This window comes from Perca fluviatilis, chromosome 19 (genome assembly GCF_010015445.1).
Source record: "Perca fluviatilis chromosome 19, GENO_Pfluv_1.0, whole genome shotgun sequence".
Taxonomy (NCBI): Eukaryota; Metazoa; Chordata; class Actinopteri; order Perciformes; family Percidae; genus Perca; species Perca fluviatilis.
Genome location: NC_053130.1, coordinates 33,455,552 through 33,469,142, shown reverse-complemented (window position 1 = coordinate 33,469,142; position 13,591 = coordinate 33,455,552). Strand labels below are relative to the sequence as shown.

The window sequence follows — 13,591 nt, the reverse complement described above, 5'->3', positions numbered from 1 at the left end:
CTCCCTACACACTTTTAAAGTTCTGGTTTCAGTGCCTCACAGTGCTGATGCATCCCTCACTCATCACGTCATATTTCAGTATGTAATGTGTGTTTGTCTATGCTCACACTGAATCGGTTTTCCTTGTACCCAGCTGATCTCAATGAGACTACCTGCTAAAATGGATGATTGACTGATTCACTACTAAAAAGCATGCACAAACACTTTAAATCTTCAAAACCCTTCACCTAACTTGTGACCTGTATCACTGAGATGGCTCCTCGCCTTCAGCCCATATCCTCTATCCCTCTCCCTCCCCCTGCCTCAGGCACAGATCTGACCCTGTCAGGAGGGTTGGAGTCCTGCACTCTGCCAGGCCATTTCCATCTCCCCTTCATTAGCCTTGAGTCTAAATGATCTTCCGCTAGGACAGCACGTTGTCACGTCAGAGCCCTGAGGTCTGGGAGGATACAGGTCCAGGGACAGGGGCTCATCACGGAACACCTCGCATCTTCTGCCTCTCACAAATCTTTTCACCTCAGGACTTCAAGAAGTCGGGCTCATAGTCAGGTCTCAAACAGATACTAAAAGCATTTGCTGATGCTGATCCCAGCATCATGGACTTCCCAAACAAATGTTTGTTCATAGTTTTCTGCAGGTTTCAACAAGTCAAATTTAAGACTTTTTAAGACCCTTTAAGACCATCATGCTTGAATTTAAGACCCTTATCACAACAACTATGCCCTAAATTCAAGGTTTTTTCAAGCCAAGTATCGCTAAACTTGCACTCCACATATAGCTGAAGAGTTTTATGTTGTGCAATCTGAAAGAGACTCGCACCAATAACACGAAAGCTGATGGCTGCAATATAAGTAGCAGGTTGGTGTCATTTGTAGTCGTAATAGAAGTTTTTCACAGCAGACATGTTGACTTGTCATAGTAGGAAAAGCACAGCTGATATTGATAACCTTAACGATGGCTCAATTCCATCAAGTGTCCCAGTAAGCTATTTCAGTGAGTCAGCATGCAATAAAACAAGGATACAAAATCATAAAGATTTTTTTTTTTTCTTCTCCTAAGTGGAATGCAGCCATCATTAATGGTTTAATACCAGGACCTCTCCTAAGTGGAATGCAGCCATCATTAATGGTTTAATACCAGGACCTCTCCTAAGTGGAATGCAGCCATCAGTAATGGTTTAATACCAGGACCTCTCCTAAGTGGAATGCAGCCATCAGTAATGGTTTAATACCAGGGTCTCTCCTAAGTGGAATGCAGCCATCAGTAATGGTTTTGAATACACCTGTGCTTTTCCTACTATGACATGTCAACTTGTCTGCCGTGAAAAAGGTCTATACAGCAAAATTATAAATGGACTAGCGACTGAAAAATCTACAACACCACGGGAAAAAAATTTGCATTACAGGTAGCGTTGCATGGACATAGGAAAATTAAGACCCGTTTGTAATTAATTAAGACCTGGAACCAAATACTTCAAGGAATTTAGGACTTTTTTCAGACTTTTTAAGACCCCGCGGAAACCCTGTTGTTATTGTGACTGCAATATAAATGGGGATAAATTAGAAAGTCACAAAAAGTGAGCAGACAAGAAAAGCTCTGGTCAGATGTTTGGTTTCAAGTTTGAGAAAGAACTAGGGCTGTCAATCGATTAAAAAAAATTAACTAATTAATTGCACAATTTGCTGTAATTAATCGCGATTAATCGCTTTTTTAAATTGAGACTGAAGCTTGTCATAATGGATATTTAAATGCTAAATCACTTAACTTTGCAAATATGAAGAAAAAAAACAAACAAGGAAAGGTTCTGCTAAGTTCAGAATGTTTAATATCTTTCAGAACAACAGCAGCAACAATTTGGCTTATTTAGTCCTGCTGAAGGCTGCTGGCAACGGCTAGAAACAGTTCATCTCCAACGAGCCTATGTTCAGTCGGCGGCAGGGCAGTCGGGACAATGAGGAGACTAGTCTCTCAAAATCTGACGAAAATCTTCTAAACTGACCTTTGTTGATCTGAAATGAAGACAGATTCAGCAACTGCAAGGCCTATTTCTCGCTTAAAATGTTTTCAGAAACATGTTTCAGTGAACTATTTTAGTACAATATGAGATCGTATTCAGAACGGCCGCCATGACAGTCTGGCTCTCAATATCCGGAGAAAACAAACCCATGTGACGCGTTCGTCCAATCAGCTGCCGGTTTTCATTACTTGGGCAACAATACAGAGTAGCACCGCCTGCTGTTATGTAGACGTATTACGTTTCTCTGCCGCCACATGAAGTAAACAAACACAGCTGAGTTAAATATTAAATAATTAACGCAAAAATTAACGCGTTAATTTTGACAGCCCTAGAAAGAACAGGACCTGTGATGGCAGATACCTAGCCGTTCTGCGTGATGCGACTGAGCCGATAACTGAACACACAGCGGTACCAAGTTGTGGAAGTTGGTGACACATGAGAGACCAGCAGGCCTGTTAGTTAGTGGCAGCTTTGGTCTGGAAGAAATCCTGTCAGCAATAATTACTCACAGATGTAAAGGGTAGACAAAATATAGGAATTGTGAGTAACTTTGACCCTAAAAAATCCAAACTTGGCTACAATGTACAGTAATGACTTGACTACTGTAACAGTGTCTTTACAGGTCCCCCTAAAAAAAAAAATCTATCAGACAGCTGCAGCTGATTCAGAACACTGCTGCTCGAGTCCTCATTAAGACGAAGAAAGTGGATCACATCACTCCAGTACTGAAGTCTTTACACTGGCTTCCAGTACCTCAAAGAATTGATTTCAAAATACTTTAGTGATTTATAAATCACTAAACGGGTTAGGGCCAAAATACATTTCTGATCTGCTACTACACTATGACCCCCCCAGACCTCTCAGGTGGTCTGGGACAGGTCTACTTGCTGTCCCCAGAGTCAGAACTAAACATTACATTACATTTCATTTAACTGACGCTTATATCAGAGGTAACACACCTCTGGAGCAACTAGGGGTTAAGTGTCTTGCTCAGGGACACATTGGTTGATGCATCACAATGACCTTTGAAGTCACTGTTCCATTATCTTTAATGTGACTATTATTGCCACTGTTCATCACACCCCCAACCGGCCCCGTCAGACACCGCCTACCAAGAGTCTGGGTCTGCCGAGGTTTCTTCCTAAAAGGGAGTTTTTCCTCGCCACTGTCGCAATAGCCACTGCTAATGGTTGCTCTTGAGGGAATTACTGCAATTGTTGGGGTTTTGGAATTTATAGAGTGTGGTCTAGACCTACTCTATCTGTAAAGTGATTTGATACTATAAATAAAATTGAATTGAATCACAGTGGGAATTGAACCCAGGTTTCCCACACCAAAGGCATGGGTCATATCCACTGCACCATCACCACCCCAACAGGGGGAAGCAGCGTTCAGTTTTTAATGCTCCACATATCTGGAACAAACTCCCAGAAAACTGCAGCTCCGCTCCAACTCTGTTCTTTTAAAGGTCCCATGACATGGTGCTCTTTGGATGCTTTTATATAGACCTTAGTGGTCCCCTAATACTGTATCTGAAGTCTCTTTTATATAGACCTTAGTGGTCCCCTAATACTGTATCTGAAGTCTCTTTTATATAGACCTTAGTGGTCCCCTAATACTGTATCTGAAGTCTCTTTTATATAGACCTTAGTGGTCCCCTAATACTGTATCTGAAGTCTCTTTTATATAGACCTTAGTGGTCCCCTAATACTGTATCTGAAGTCTCTTTTATATAGACCTTAGTGGTCCCCTAATACTGTATCTGAAGTCTCTTTTATATAGACCTTAGTGGTCCCCTAATACTGTATCTGAAGTCTCTTTTATATAGACCTTAGTGGTCCCCTAATACTGTATCTGAAGTCTCTTTCCCAAAATTCAGCTTTGGTGCAGAACTACAGCCACTAGAGCCAGTCCTACAATGAGCTTTCCTTAGGATGTGCCATTTCTGTGTCTGTAGCTATTGAGGAGGAGAGAGGGGGGGCAAGGTGGAGGGTGGGGGTGTGGCCTTGACCAACTGCCACTTTTCTCGTTTGAAAGCCATGATGTCTCTCTCTCATGGGTTGGCCAAATTCTCTGGGCGGGCAAAGCAGAGAAAGGGGAGGTAACCTTTCTCCTTATGACCTCATAACAAGCAGATTCCAAAACGGCTCATCTGAGCTTTCATTTTCTCAAAGACAGAGCAGGATACCCAGGGCTCGGTTTACACCTATCACCATTTCTAGCCACTGGGGGACCATAGACAGGCTGGGGGAACGCATATTAATGTTAAAAAACCTCATAAAGTGAAATTTTCATGCCATGGGACCTTTAAATCAAGGCTGAAGACTGTTCTTTTTGACGTTTCCTTTCTTAAAATAATTGTTAAATTCTTATACTGCACTGTAACTTTTATTCTCTTATTTTATCTGTTTAAAAAAAAAATTTAAATAATTTGTAACTGCTCTTTAATGTTTTATGTAAAGCACTTTGAATTGCCCGGTTGCTGAAATGTGCTGTACAAATAAAGCTGCCTTGCCTTACAATATCAGATCAGAAAATTTATTACAAACATCAGTCATGACTTAAACCATCTAAACTGCAGAATCGCTGCTTTCAACATTCTTCACAACAAAGACAACATTTCAATTAAAACGAGAAAAAAAAAAAAAAGTCAACCCATGCATTACCTACTGCTGGTAAAAAATGAAAAATACATTCATTTGGTTCACTTTGCATTTCAGTATGTCTGATTATTACAGTCTAAGTTAGGCTTCAAAGCTGACAGCGAACACAGGCATGCTCAACAGTTCTGAGATGAACGGATATTAAACATTTAAATCATTGGTGCTTTTTGCTCTGAAACCTCAAATAACACGATAAGCATCCCAAGGTGCAACCCGGGGCTGAAAAAGGTCAAACAATTAATGGTCAAGAGGACATTTAAACAAGTCAAAATATGTCTCTTCAGTCCAAACAGGATGAGGCCGCTTTAGCAAATGTAATCAGCGACTTCTTGTGTGAGACTAAAACACAAAAACAGTAGAATCTCACATTCACACATTTGCTTTCTGTGAATCAGAGAGGAGGCCACGTTCCACCTCATCTAAGGATCAATACTTTTTTTTTTTTTTTTTTTTTAAGAAACAGGTCCTCCTTTTAAATCACAGGTCTTTTTAAAATAACAACATGTAATAATACTCTCAGCACAAAAATACACTATTGTACCCTCATCACGTGGACTTACACACACACACACACACACTACAGTACCAGCACGTTTACAGCAGACACAGCAGTCGTGATCAGCAGCAGGTTCACCTTTTATGGAGGACCATTACCGCCAACGACAACAACAACACAAACACGCATGATAAAAATCAAAATCACGACAGCGAGTTAATCATCATCATTTTGAATAATAATTGTGAGGTGATAAGTCAAAATTTGGACAAATCGCACTGAACTACACATTTTTATCTCAAATTTGACTTAGTTAACATTTTAACTGATGACTTTATAAAAAAACAGAACAAACTTAAATTCAAAATTATGAGTTGTCAAAATTGTGACTTTCTAATTTCCTATTTACACATTTTGTCAAGTCAATCGGATCAAGCCAAAGATTGGACTTCTCCTTAATTAAGTCTTAGGGTCTAATAATGCAGACTGAAATTTAAAATGTTGCAAGTCGGAACACTGACTTGTTATCTTATCATTTGAACCTGCCAGTATTGCGATTGTCGTCTGGCAGACATGGGCTTCCATACCTTTCACCTGTGACCATGAAAACAACTCAACATTCATGTTCAAAATAACAATAATTCTCATTCACACTCACTGTATCTGTAAAGCGAGACGAATAAGGCAGTAACTGTGGTGCAAGGTGTACTATCTACATTACTTTTTTAAGACATGTAATGCAGACTTATATAAGAGTAAGGGGTTACACTTTACTTGAAGGTATCTACATAAGAGTGACATGACAGTGAAATCATAAATGTTTATGGCATAACGCTTCTTTTAGTAAGTGTCATTCGGTTTTTCTTATCACAAGTTATGGTTAGAGTTTGGGTTAGGGTTCATGACAGTGTCATGTCACTCTTATGTAGATACCTTCAAGTAAAGGGTTACCGAGTAAGGACTTCAGGGTGAGCTTTGGGAATTGTGGTCCTATTTTACAACACAGTAAAAAGAAGAATTACCGGGTAAATAAGTAGGTGACGTTTCTCTAAGCTGGTATCATGAGATGTTAGCATGTGAAATCCACGTCACCGTTAGCAGGCATCATAAACATATACTCTTATGGAGTAGAACCGTTTTACCATTGAGTCTAGTTTCAGCAGCTGTGGTTAACACACAACGACGTGTGTGCCGTGTGATTCAAAACAGTGAGACAAGAGGCTTGCTGGTGCCTTGCTGTATCTAGCAGGCTTAAAATCTGGAGCTGTTGGAGCTACAGCCAATGAGAGCGCAACACACTGGCTGAGGGGAAACCGGAACATTTTTGTTTGCAACACGGACCAAAGTTGTTGCTTCACGTAGAGAAAACAGGCTATGGATAGTAAAGATATGTGGAAACAGGCTATTTTTTGCCCCCCCCCACCTTTCTTTTCTTTATCGCTGTGGCTCAGCCACCAACTACTCGTTGTGATCGTTTCTTGCAGAAATCCAAAAATCCTGTCTCGCATATGGTGGTGGGTCATGTGCGTGTTTTCATGAGAAAACAGTTTGGAGACCAGACTCGTGGAAGCAGGATGTATTGGATGTGACAGCAATCTGCAGACCTCTCTGCTCTTCTCCTTCCCTCTACTCCTCCTCCTCCTCCTCCTCCTCCTCCTCCTCCTCCTCCTCATCGTCATCTTCATCATGGCAGTGAGTGATCTCCTGTGGAGGCTGAGGGAAGAAGTGGGGGGGCTGGATCTCGCTGATGGATCGAGTCAGCTGGTGCCGTTTGCACTCCATCTCCTTGAAGTCGACGTCGTGGCGGTTTCGTGTGGCCAGCGGCGACTCTGTGTCAATGATGTGGACTTTGGCGTGCTCCACTGTAGACTCATGAGGCATCTGGGGTGGAGGGGTGGGGGGGTTTCAATGTAATGCCATCAGTCAAAAAGTACATAAAGCAGTCCCTCCGGGATTTTGCGATGTTGCGATCAATTCACGCAAATTCAACCAATCACCGTGAATTTGGTGTGACTCGCAATTTTGAACAATCACCGCAACTTTTACGCAAATTTGACCGATAACCGGAGTTTCCCGCGACTTCAACCAATCCCAGCAGTCCCACCAGTCAGACTTTGTGTCATGTGACTCTGAGAGCCACCGACCAAGCGGGAGTGAAAACAGGTTGACGTAACACACGCACGTCGCCAAATTCGTTCCCTTGTTTCTGATATGAAGACGACGATATGTGGGACTCGAACATCTCACATTTACCAACAAAACGTTCAGCGAAAGAAAGAAACAATGTACTCTAAAGTTGCTGAAAGCTGCTTCTGTTTCAATCCTGTCGGCTCTCTGCAGCGGGCGGGGCTGCTGCTCAGTTCCCCCCCCACGACTGACGCCCGCACACACACAAAATCAGGCATTTTGGGCCGCAACAATCTTAAAAAATAAAAAAGGCTGCAAAATCCCAGAGGAACTGATAACGTGCACGTGACAGACACAAAGTGAGATGTGTGAGTGAAGCTCACCTGCACGTGTGCAGCTCTGAACAGATAGCTGAAGGGGTAGTAGAGCAGGTTGATGAAGGAGGCGGCGTACAGGTCCGCGTAGCGCATCACTTGGGAGGCAAACAGAGTCTGTCGGGACCCGCTGCGAAACAGACTTCCCGTCATGCCGTAGCACATGTCCATGTCATGGGTCACTTTCTGGAAAGGACACAAGCACGTGTCTGATAGTTTTCTGAGGATTATGGAAGCCCTGATGTGTCTGACCAGACAAAACATTTCTATGCAGGAACAATCTGTCATTTCTACTGGCAGTGGAACTGCTTTTGAGAATTGTGCATGGGCATACTAGGCTGCCCTTACAGGGATAAATACGTTCGTATTGATTTGTGGTCACTTCCTTCAAGACTGCTAGAGTTAGGCGGAGTATATTTGCTCGTCTCTGCTTGCCTGTACTGCCTGCTGTGTTGGTTAATAAATCATTTTGTAGCATGATGCAGAAATCTGGCTGTGGAGACTCAAAAGAGTTGTTGCAGCGTGGTCATGTGACATTTGCAAGATGAGGCCATCTATTCCTGGGGCCGGCCATACAATGGCCACTTATATGTTGAGAGTTTGATTTTGGAGGAGTGGTTTAATGTCCGTGAATAACCGACAGGCATCGTCTTGAAAAGGTCAGAGCAACGTGATTAGCTGCGGGGGGACCACGAGGACCCGTGGCCCCAGCCTCTGACGTGACTCCATAGGAGTATCTCCTGGCCAAGTAAACGATAAGATGTATTGTATAGTCTTCCCAGAAGAAGGACCTGATTGTTTTAACGAAGGATGATCTAAGCCTGAGGACCTAATAGAGAGACTGACCGAGTCACAAGCTGTTCAACAATTTAGTTGCCAGCACTTCCAACGACTCAAGTACATTGCTGAAGATCAGAATAAAACTAACGTGGCCATTAAAATGTAAATTAATATCAGGGTTTCTGCTGATTTCACCAAATCAAATTTAAGACCTTTTTAAGACCTTTATGAATTAAATTGAAGACCTATATCACAACATCAACTAAGCCCTAAATTCAGTTTTTTTTCAAGCCAAGTATCGCTTAACTTGCACTTCCCCACAGCTGAAGAATAAAATCTGTTTTTATGTTGTGCAATCTGAAAGAGACTTGCACCAATAACACAGAAACTGATTGGCTGCAATATAGTAGCATGTTGGTCTCATTTGTGGTCGTAATACAGCAAAATTATATTTGGACTAGCGAAAGAAAGAACTACAAAACCACGGAATGAAAACAATATTCTGAGGTAGTGTTACATGGACATAGGAAAATTAAGACCGGTTTAAAATGATTTAAGACCTACAACCCAATACTTTTAAGACTTTTTAAGGCCTAAAATTTAGATTTTGAAATGTTAGACTTTTTAAGACCCTGCGGAAACCCTGTAATATATGTTAAAGAAAAAAAACAGAAAACAAAATCACATGATCCGTTTATTGTTTTTTCCAACATAAAAACGAGAAAACTAAATTCAAAGAAAAGTCTCATTTGGGTTTTTGCACATTCATTTTTTCAGTGCTGATTGGGGACAGACTATACGATGGAGCGGAAGTGTGAAAGGCTAAATAAAAGTTGGCTTGTGTAACACTTTAGCTAGGTTATTATATTTAACAAAAACTGCAAACTTAAAACTAGGTGTGAAAGAAATAATAATTTGAAATAAAAACTAATGAAAAAATACAAAACTATATTAACTCTTAAGTTAGGGAGAACAAAGCATTTTGCCGTAAGCATGGGTAACCTTCATCACTAAACCCCCTAGTGTCGCATTGCCAGACCTTCTTCCACAGCACTGCGGAGGAGGGTCTGGCTAGTCTACACAGCATTCCGGGATGGGAGAAAAACGTGCTCTGGTTTATTGCCATTTCTTTAAACCAATCACAATCTTCTTGGGCGGCGCTAAGTGGCGTACGGAGCCTCTGCAAAATAGTCTCAGGAAGGAACTTGTTTTGGTGTAACGTGTACGTTCAAAGGTTGTTTTAGTCGTGCAACAGAAAACTCTGATTGGACAGATAGTCTAGCTAGCTGTCTGGATTTACCCAGCAGAGATCTGAGGAGCAGTTAACCATAGTCCTCACAAATCCACCGGAGGTTAGAACGCCAACATAACACAAAGAAAGAGGAAGAGGACGGACATCCGGCCTAAATGAGTGAAATCCGGCGGAATATCCGTCTGCAACGGAGCAATCCTGGAAGTGGAACGTCGTGGATATAGACTACTAAAGCCGCCTACACATGATAAGTGGTAAAAGCCTGAGGTTGCGAGCAGAACAGTGTTGAATTTACATGATGGCATGGTGGGGGATTTTGTTGCTCTGGCCATGGGGTGGGATCAGAAAGAACGCATAAATATAGGTGTGTGCAACTCTAATAACGTGTTACACAGGCCTACTTTTATTTTGTCTTCTTGTGTGTCCACTGTTCTACGGTCTGTACCCAATCAGCACTGAAAATATAATTAATAATAACAAAAAAAAAAACAGACCACGTGATTTTGGTTTCAAACGATATAACGAATTGTACACAGACTTTTCCATTCTTCAATCTAAAAAGGAACATGATAGGAATTGACAATAAAAAAATAAAAAAAACGGGCCTTTATTAATTGTTTCCTCGTTTTTTTGATTCTGACACTAGAAAAGGTTTTTCGGTTTTGAAACAAATAACAGGACAATTTTTTTTGATTTTCTATTCACAAATAAATTCTGGATTATCCAATGATACTCAAACCGCCATTGAAGGTAGCTTGGATATTTTAAAATGGCGGGTGTGTGCAGGATGTCCCGTTGTCATGCAAGTGACGATTCTCTCTGACCAATCGGTAGTCAATCTGGTTTTAGTTTTTTCCAGATATCGGTGCTAAAACGATACTCTGCTTAACTGAAAACAAGAGCCCAAAACGACAGTTGTTGACATGCTAAGGCCATATTGGCACAGGGTTTCTGTACCCAACCCTAGTTTTAATTCTTCCTTTTAGTATTAGTTCAGCTCGCTTCGAACCTCAACTGAGGTGGTACCAAAAATCGTATCAGGTACTATCCTCTTACAGATGACAGTCACGAGCAGTCAAACTCTAATCCTTGTAGTTAGTCACCCATATTTTAATAAACTGATAAACTTAGCACAAAAAGTAAGGACATTTGTGTTTGGTAGATTATTTCTCTGTGGTAACAATGATTTTTGGCAATAAATCTTATACCGTTGGAAAGCCTGTTTAGTTCCCTTTCAAATGCTGCCCCATTTGTAAGGAACATGCATTTGTGGGATGAGCAGCAGCGCTGAGTATGTGGGTTGCGCCCATGAAAAATTTGCCAAATCTTCTCTGCCAATGCCAAACAGCTTATTCTGCCATTGACTCGTTTGGTGTTTGGTGGATTGGATGATTCTGACTACGGCAGTTGGATCGTAGGGTCAAAGTGTGGAGAAGACGCGGAGAACGCTATGCTGATTGCTGCATCAAAGAGTAACACCTTTTGGTGGAGGCAGTGTGATGGTGTGGGGCGGCATCTCCCTCAATGGAAAAACGAGGCTTGTCATCATTGGAGGCAATCTCAATGCAGAGAGATATGGAGATGAGATTCAATCCCATATCTCCACGGTCTGGGACCGAACTCTATCCTCCAAGATGACAACGCTCGCCCCCACAGGGCGGGGTTTATCAGAACCTACCTCCAGAATGTGGGAGTGGAGAGGATGGAATGGCCTGCCAGCAGTCCTGACCTCAACCCCATTGAACACTTGTGGGATCAGCTTGGGCGTGCTGTTCGTGCCAGAGTGACCAACACAACCACGTTGGCTGACTTGTGACAAATGCTGGTTGAAAAATGGGATGCCATCCCACAGCAGTGTATGACCAGGCTGGTGACCAGCATGAGGAGGAGGTGCCAGGCTGTTGTGGCTGTGTATGGTTCTTCCACACGCTACTGAGGCTCCCGTTTGTGAAATGAATAAATTGTTCAATTGCCAATATGTCTTGTTTCTTCAAACTTCAATCATCCAATCCACCAAACGAGTCATTTGCAGAATAAGCCGTTTGGCATTGGCAGAGAAGATTTGGCAAATTTTTCATGGGCGCAACCCACATACTCAGCGCTGCTGCTCATCCCACAAATGCATGTTCCTTACGAATGGGGCAGCATTTGAAAGGGAACTAAACAGGCTTTCCAACGGTATAAGATTTATTGCCAAAAATCATTGTTACCACAGAGAAATAATCTACCAAACACAAATGTCCTTACTTTTTGTGCTAAGTTTATAATTCATGCATTTCCATGCAATTACATTTCACAAACGTAATTCCTATCGACCCATTGGGAAACCACGGACCATGGGAGATTTCAAGTGACAGTTCCGTTCATATTGCACGGCGTTCGTCGTTCGACTGGTCATGACTGTTTTCCCAAGCTGCCGCCCGCCTGTATACATGAACGATACGGTCTTTCTATACTATCTTTTTAATAAACCGTCTGTACACTTACAAAGTTCTCAATGCTTGGGTTTACATGTAGGGACCCTCATTATGCTACCGTGGAAGTGTGGTGCTATTTTGAGCCTTGTTAGTGGTATAGAAATAGCGATTTCTTTTTACTTCATCCATGCCCCAATGACTAGCGTTATAAGCTAATAAGCGCTTTGCGCTAAAACTGGTCGCATTCGATTAGCATGAAAACATATCTCAGAACAGTCGACTCGGTACACGTGTTATTAACCCCTAGGTTCATTTTGCGCCGTATTTGTCCTTTAACCTAAGCTAGGCTGCAAAGAAAATACTGTTTTACCAGCAGGGGTACAGTAGTGTACAGAAGCGTTTTCCATGTCCTGGCGTTTAAACACGAAGTGCTTGTCTGCCTGTCTATTCACACGAGGAGCGCAGTGAAACCCAAGCGGCTACACAGGCTTACTGTCTGAAAAGTTTTTCCTTAAAAATCTGGTTGACTTATAGTGGACTCCAATTTAGTGAAGCTCTATTTAAGTAAAAGACAGAAGGAAGAAATGGGTTTGTTGGAGGAAGTTGTACCTTAATGCGTCTCTGCAGTGAGCTGATGTCAGGCCTCTCATTGCTGCTGCTGTCCAGGTGCCTGAGGACAAAAAAAAGAAAAAAAGTGTACTGTGATCTGTAAGCCCAGCTCTATTTCAAATGTGGTTTCCACATCATACCGACTGCAGCCATCTCGCTTAATGACCAATGTCAAAGATTGTTGCTCCCATCAGTCACTTAGACACAGGTTGGAAAAAACGGTAACCCTTTAAGAACTTTTTTGAAAAAATACATTGCAAGACACAACAAACTGTTGACTTAAAGGGATACTTCACCGATTTAGCATTCAGCTTTGTATCAGTAGAAACCCGATAGTATTTCTGAATGACCGTGCCTCCCTCCCTCATGTCCCCCTGAGACGAGAGATTTCTGCATTTGGGGCCTGGAAAAAATCTTCCGATGACGTAAAATGACGATTTTTGCGTCATTGGAAGATTTTTGGGCCAGAGGCAAAGGACTACAGCCAATAGTAGGATCTACTTCCATATGTTTTCAACATGCCCACAGGGGGTTGGACTGCCGAGTCTGGCCGAGGTATTCCGAATGAAACGACTGTCAGCCATCTTGAATCTTCGCTAAACAGGCTTTCGGTTTTCAGCAGAAAACATTTACAACAATTATCTGCATTCAAACTACGGGACGTGTGTACCACCGGATACATCGGTACAGATCGGAGAATATGGAGGAAACGTTATTACAGCACAATAATACCGGCACTACGCGGAGCTTCGCTGCACGGAGACCAGCGGTGTCGCTCAATGCCGCTAGCCGGGCTAGGGGACATCCTCATCGGCTAGGTGGAAAGCTAACGCTAGCTGTCCACCTGTCCCAGCCA

The 13,591-nt window shown here is 42.2% G+C and overlaps 1 protein-coding gene across 3 annotated transcripts in view; it reads right to left on the bottom strand.

Annotated features, from left to right (window-relative positions):
- Positions 1-4,533: 4,533 nt before the first annotated feature.
- Positions 4,534-13,591, bottom strand: part of nt5c2a (5'-nucleotidase, cytosolic IIa) — a 39,259-nt gene continuing 30,201 nt past the window's right edge. For all 3 annotated transcript variants that reach the window (XM_039783340.1, XM_039783341.1, XM_039783342.1), the window contains 3 exons: positions 12,736-12,796; positions 7,687-7,863; positions 4,534-7,057 (listed from right to left, as the gene is read on the bottom strand). In XM_039783340.1, coding sequence (XP_039639274.1) covers positions 6,803-7,057; positions 7,687-7,863; positions 12,736-12,796 — 493 coding nt within the window. In that variant the 3' untranslated portion in view covers positions 4,534-6,802. The remainder of the gene's footprint in view (positions 7,058-7,686; positions 7,864-12,735; positions 12,797-13,591) is intronic.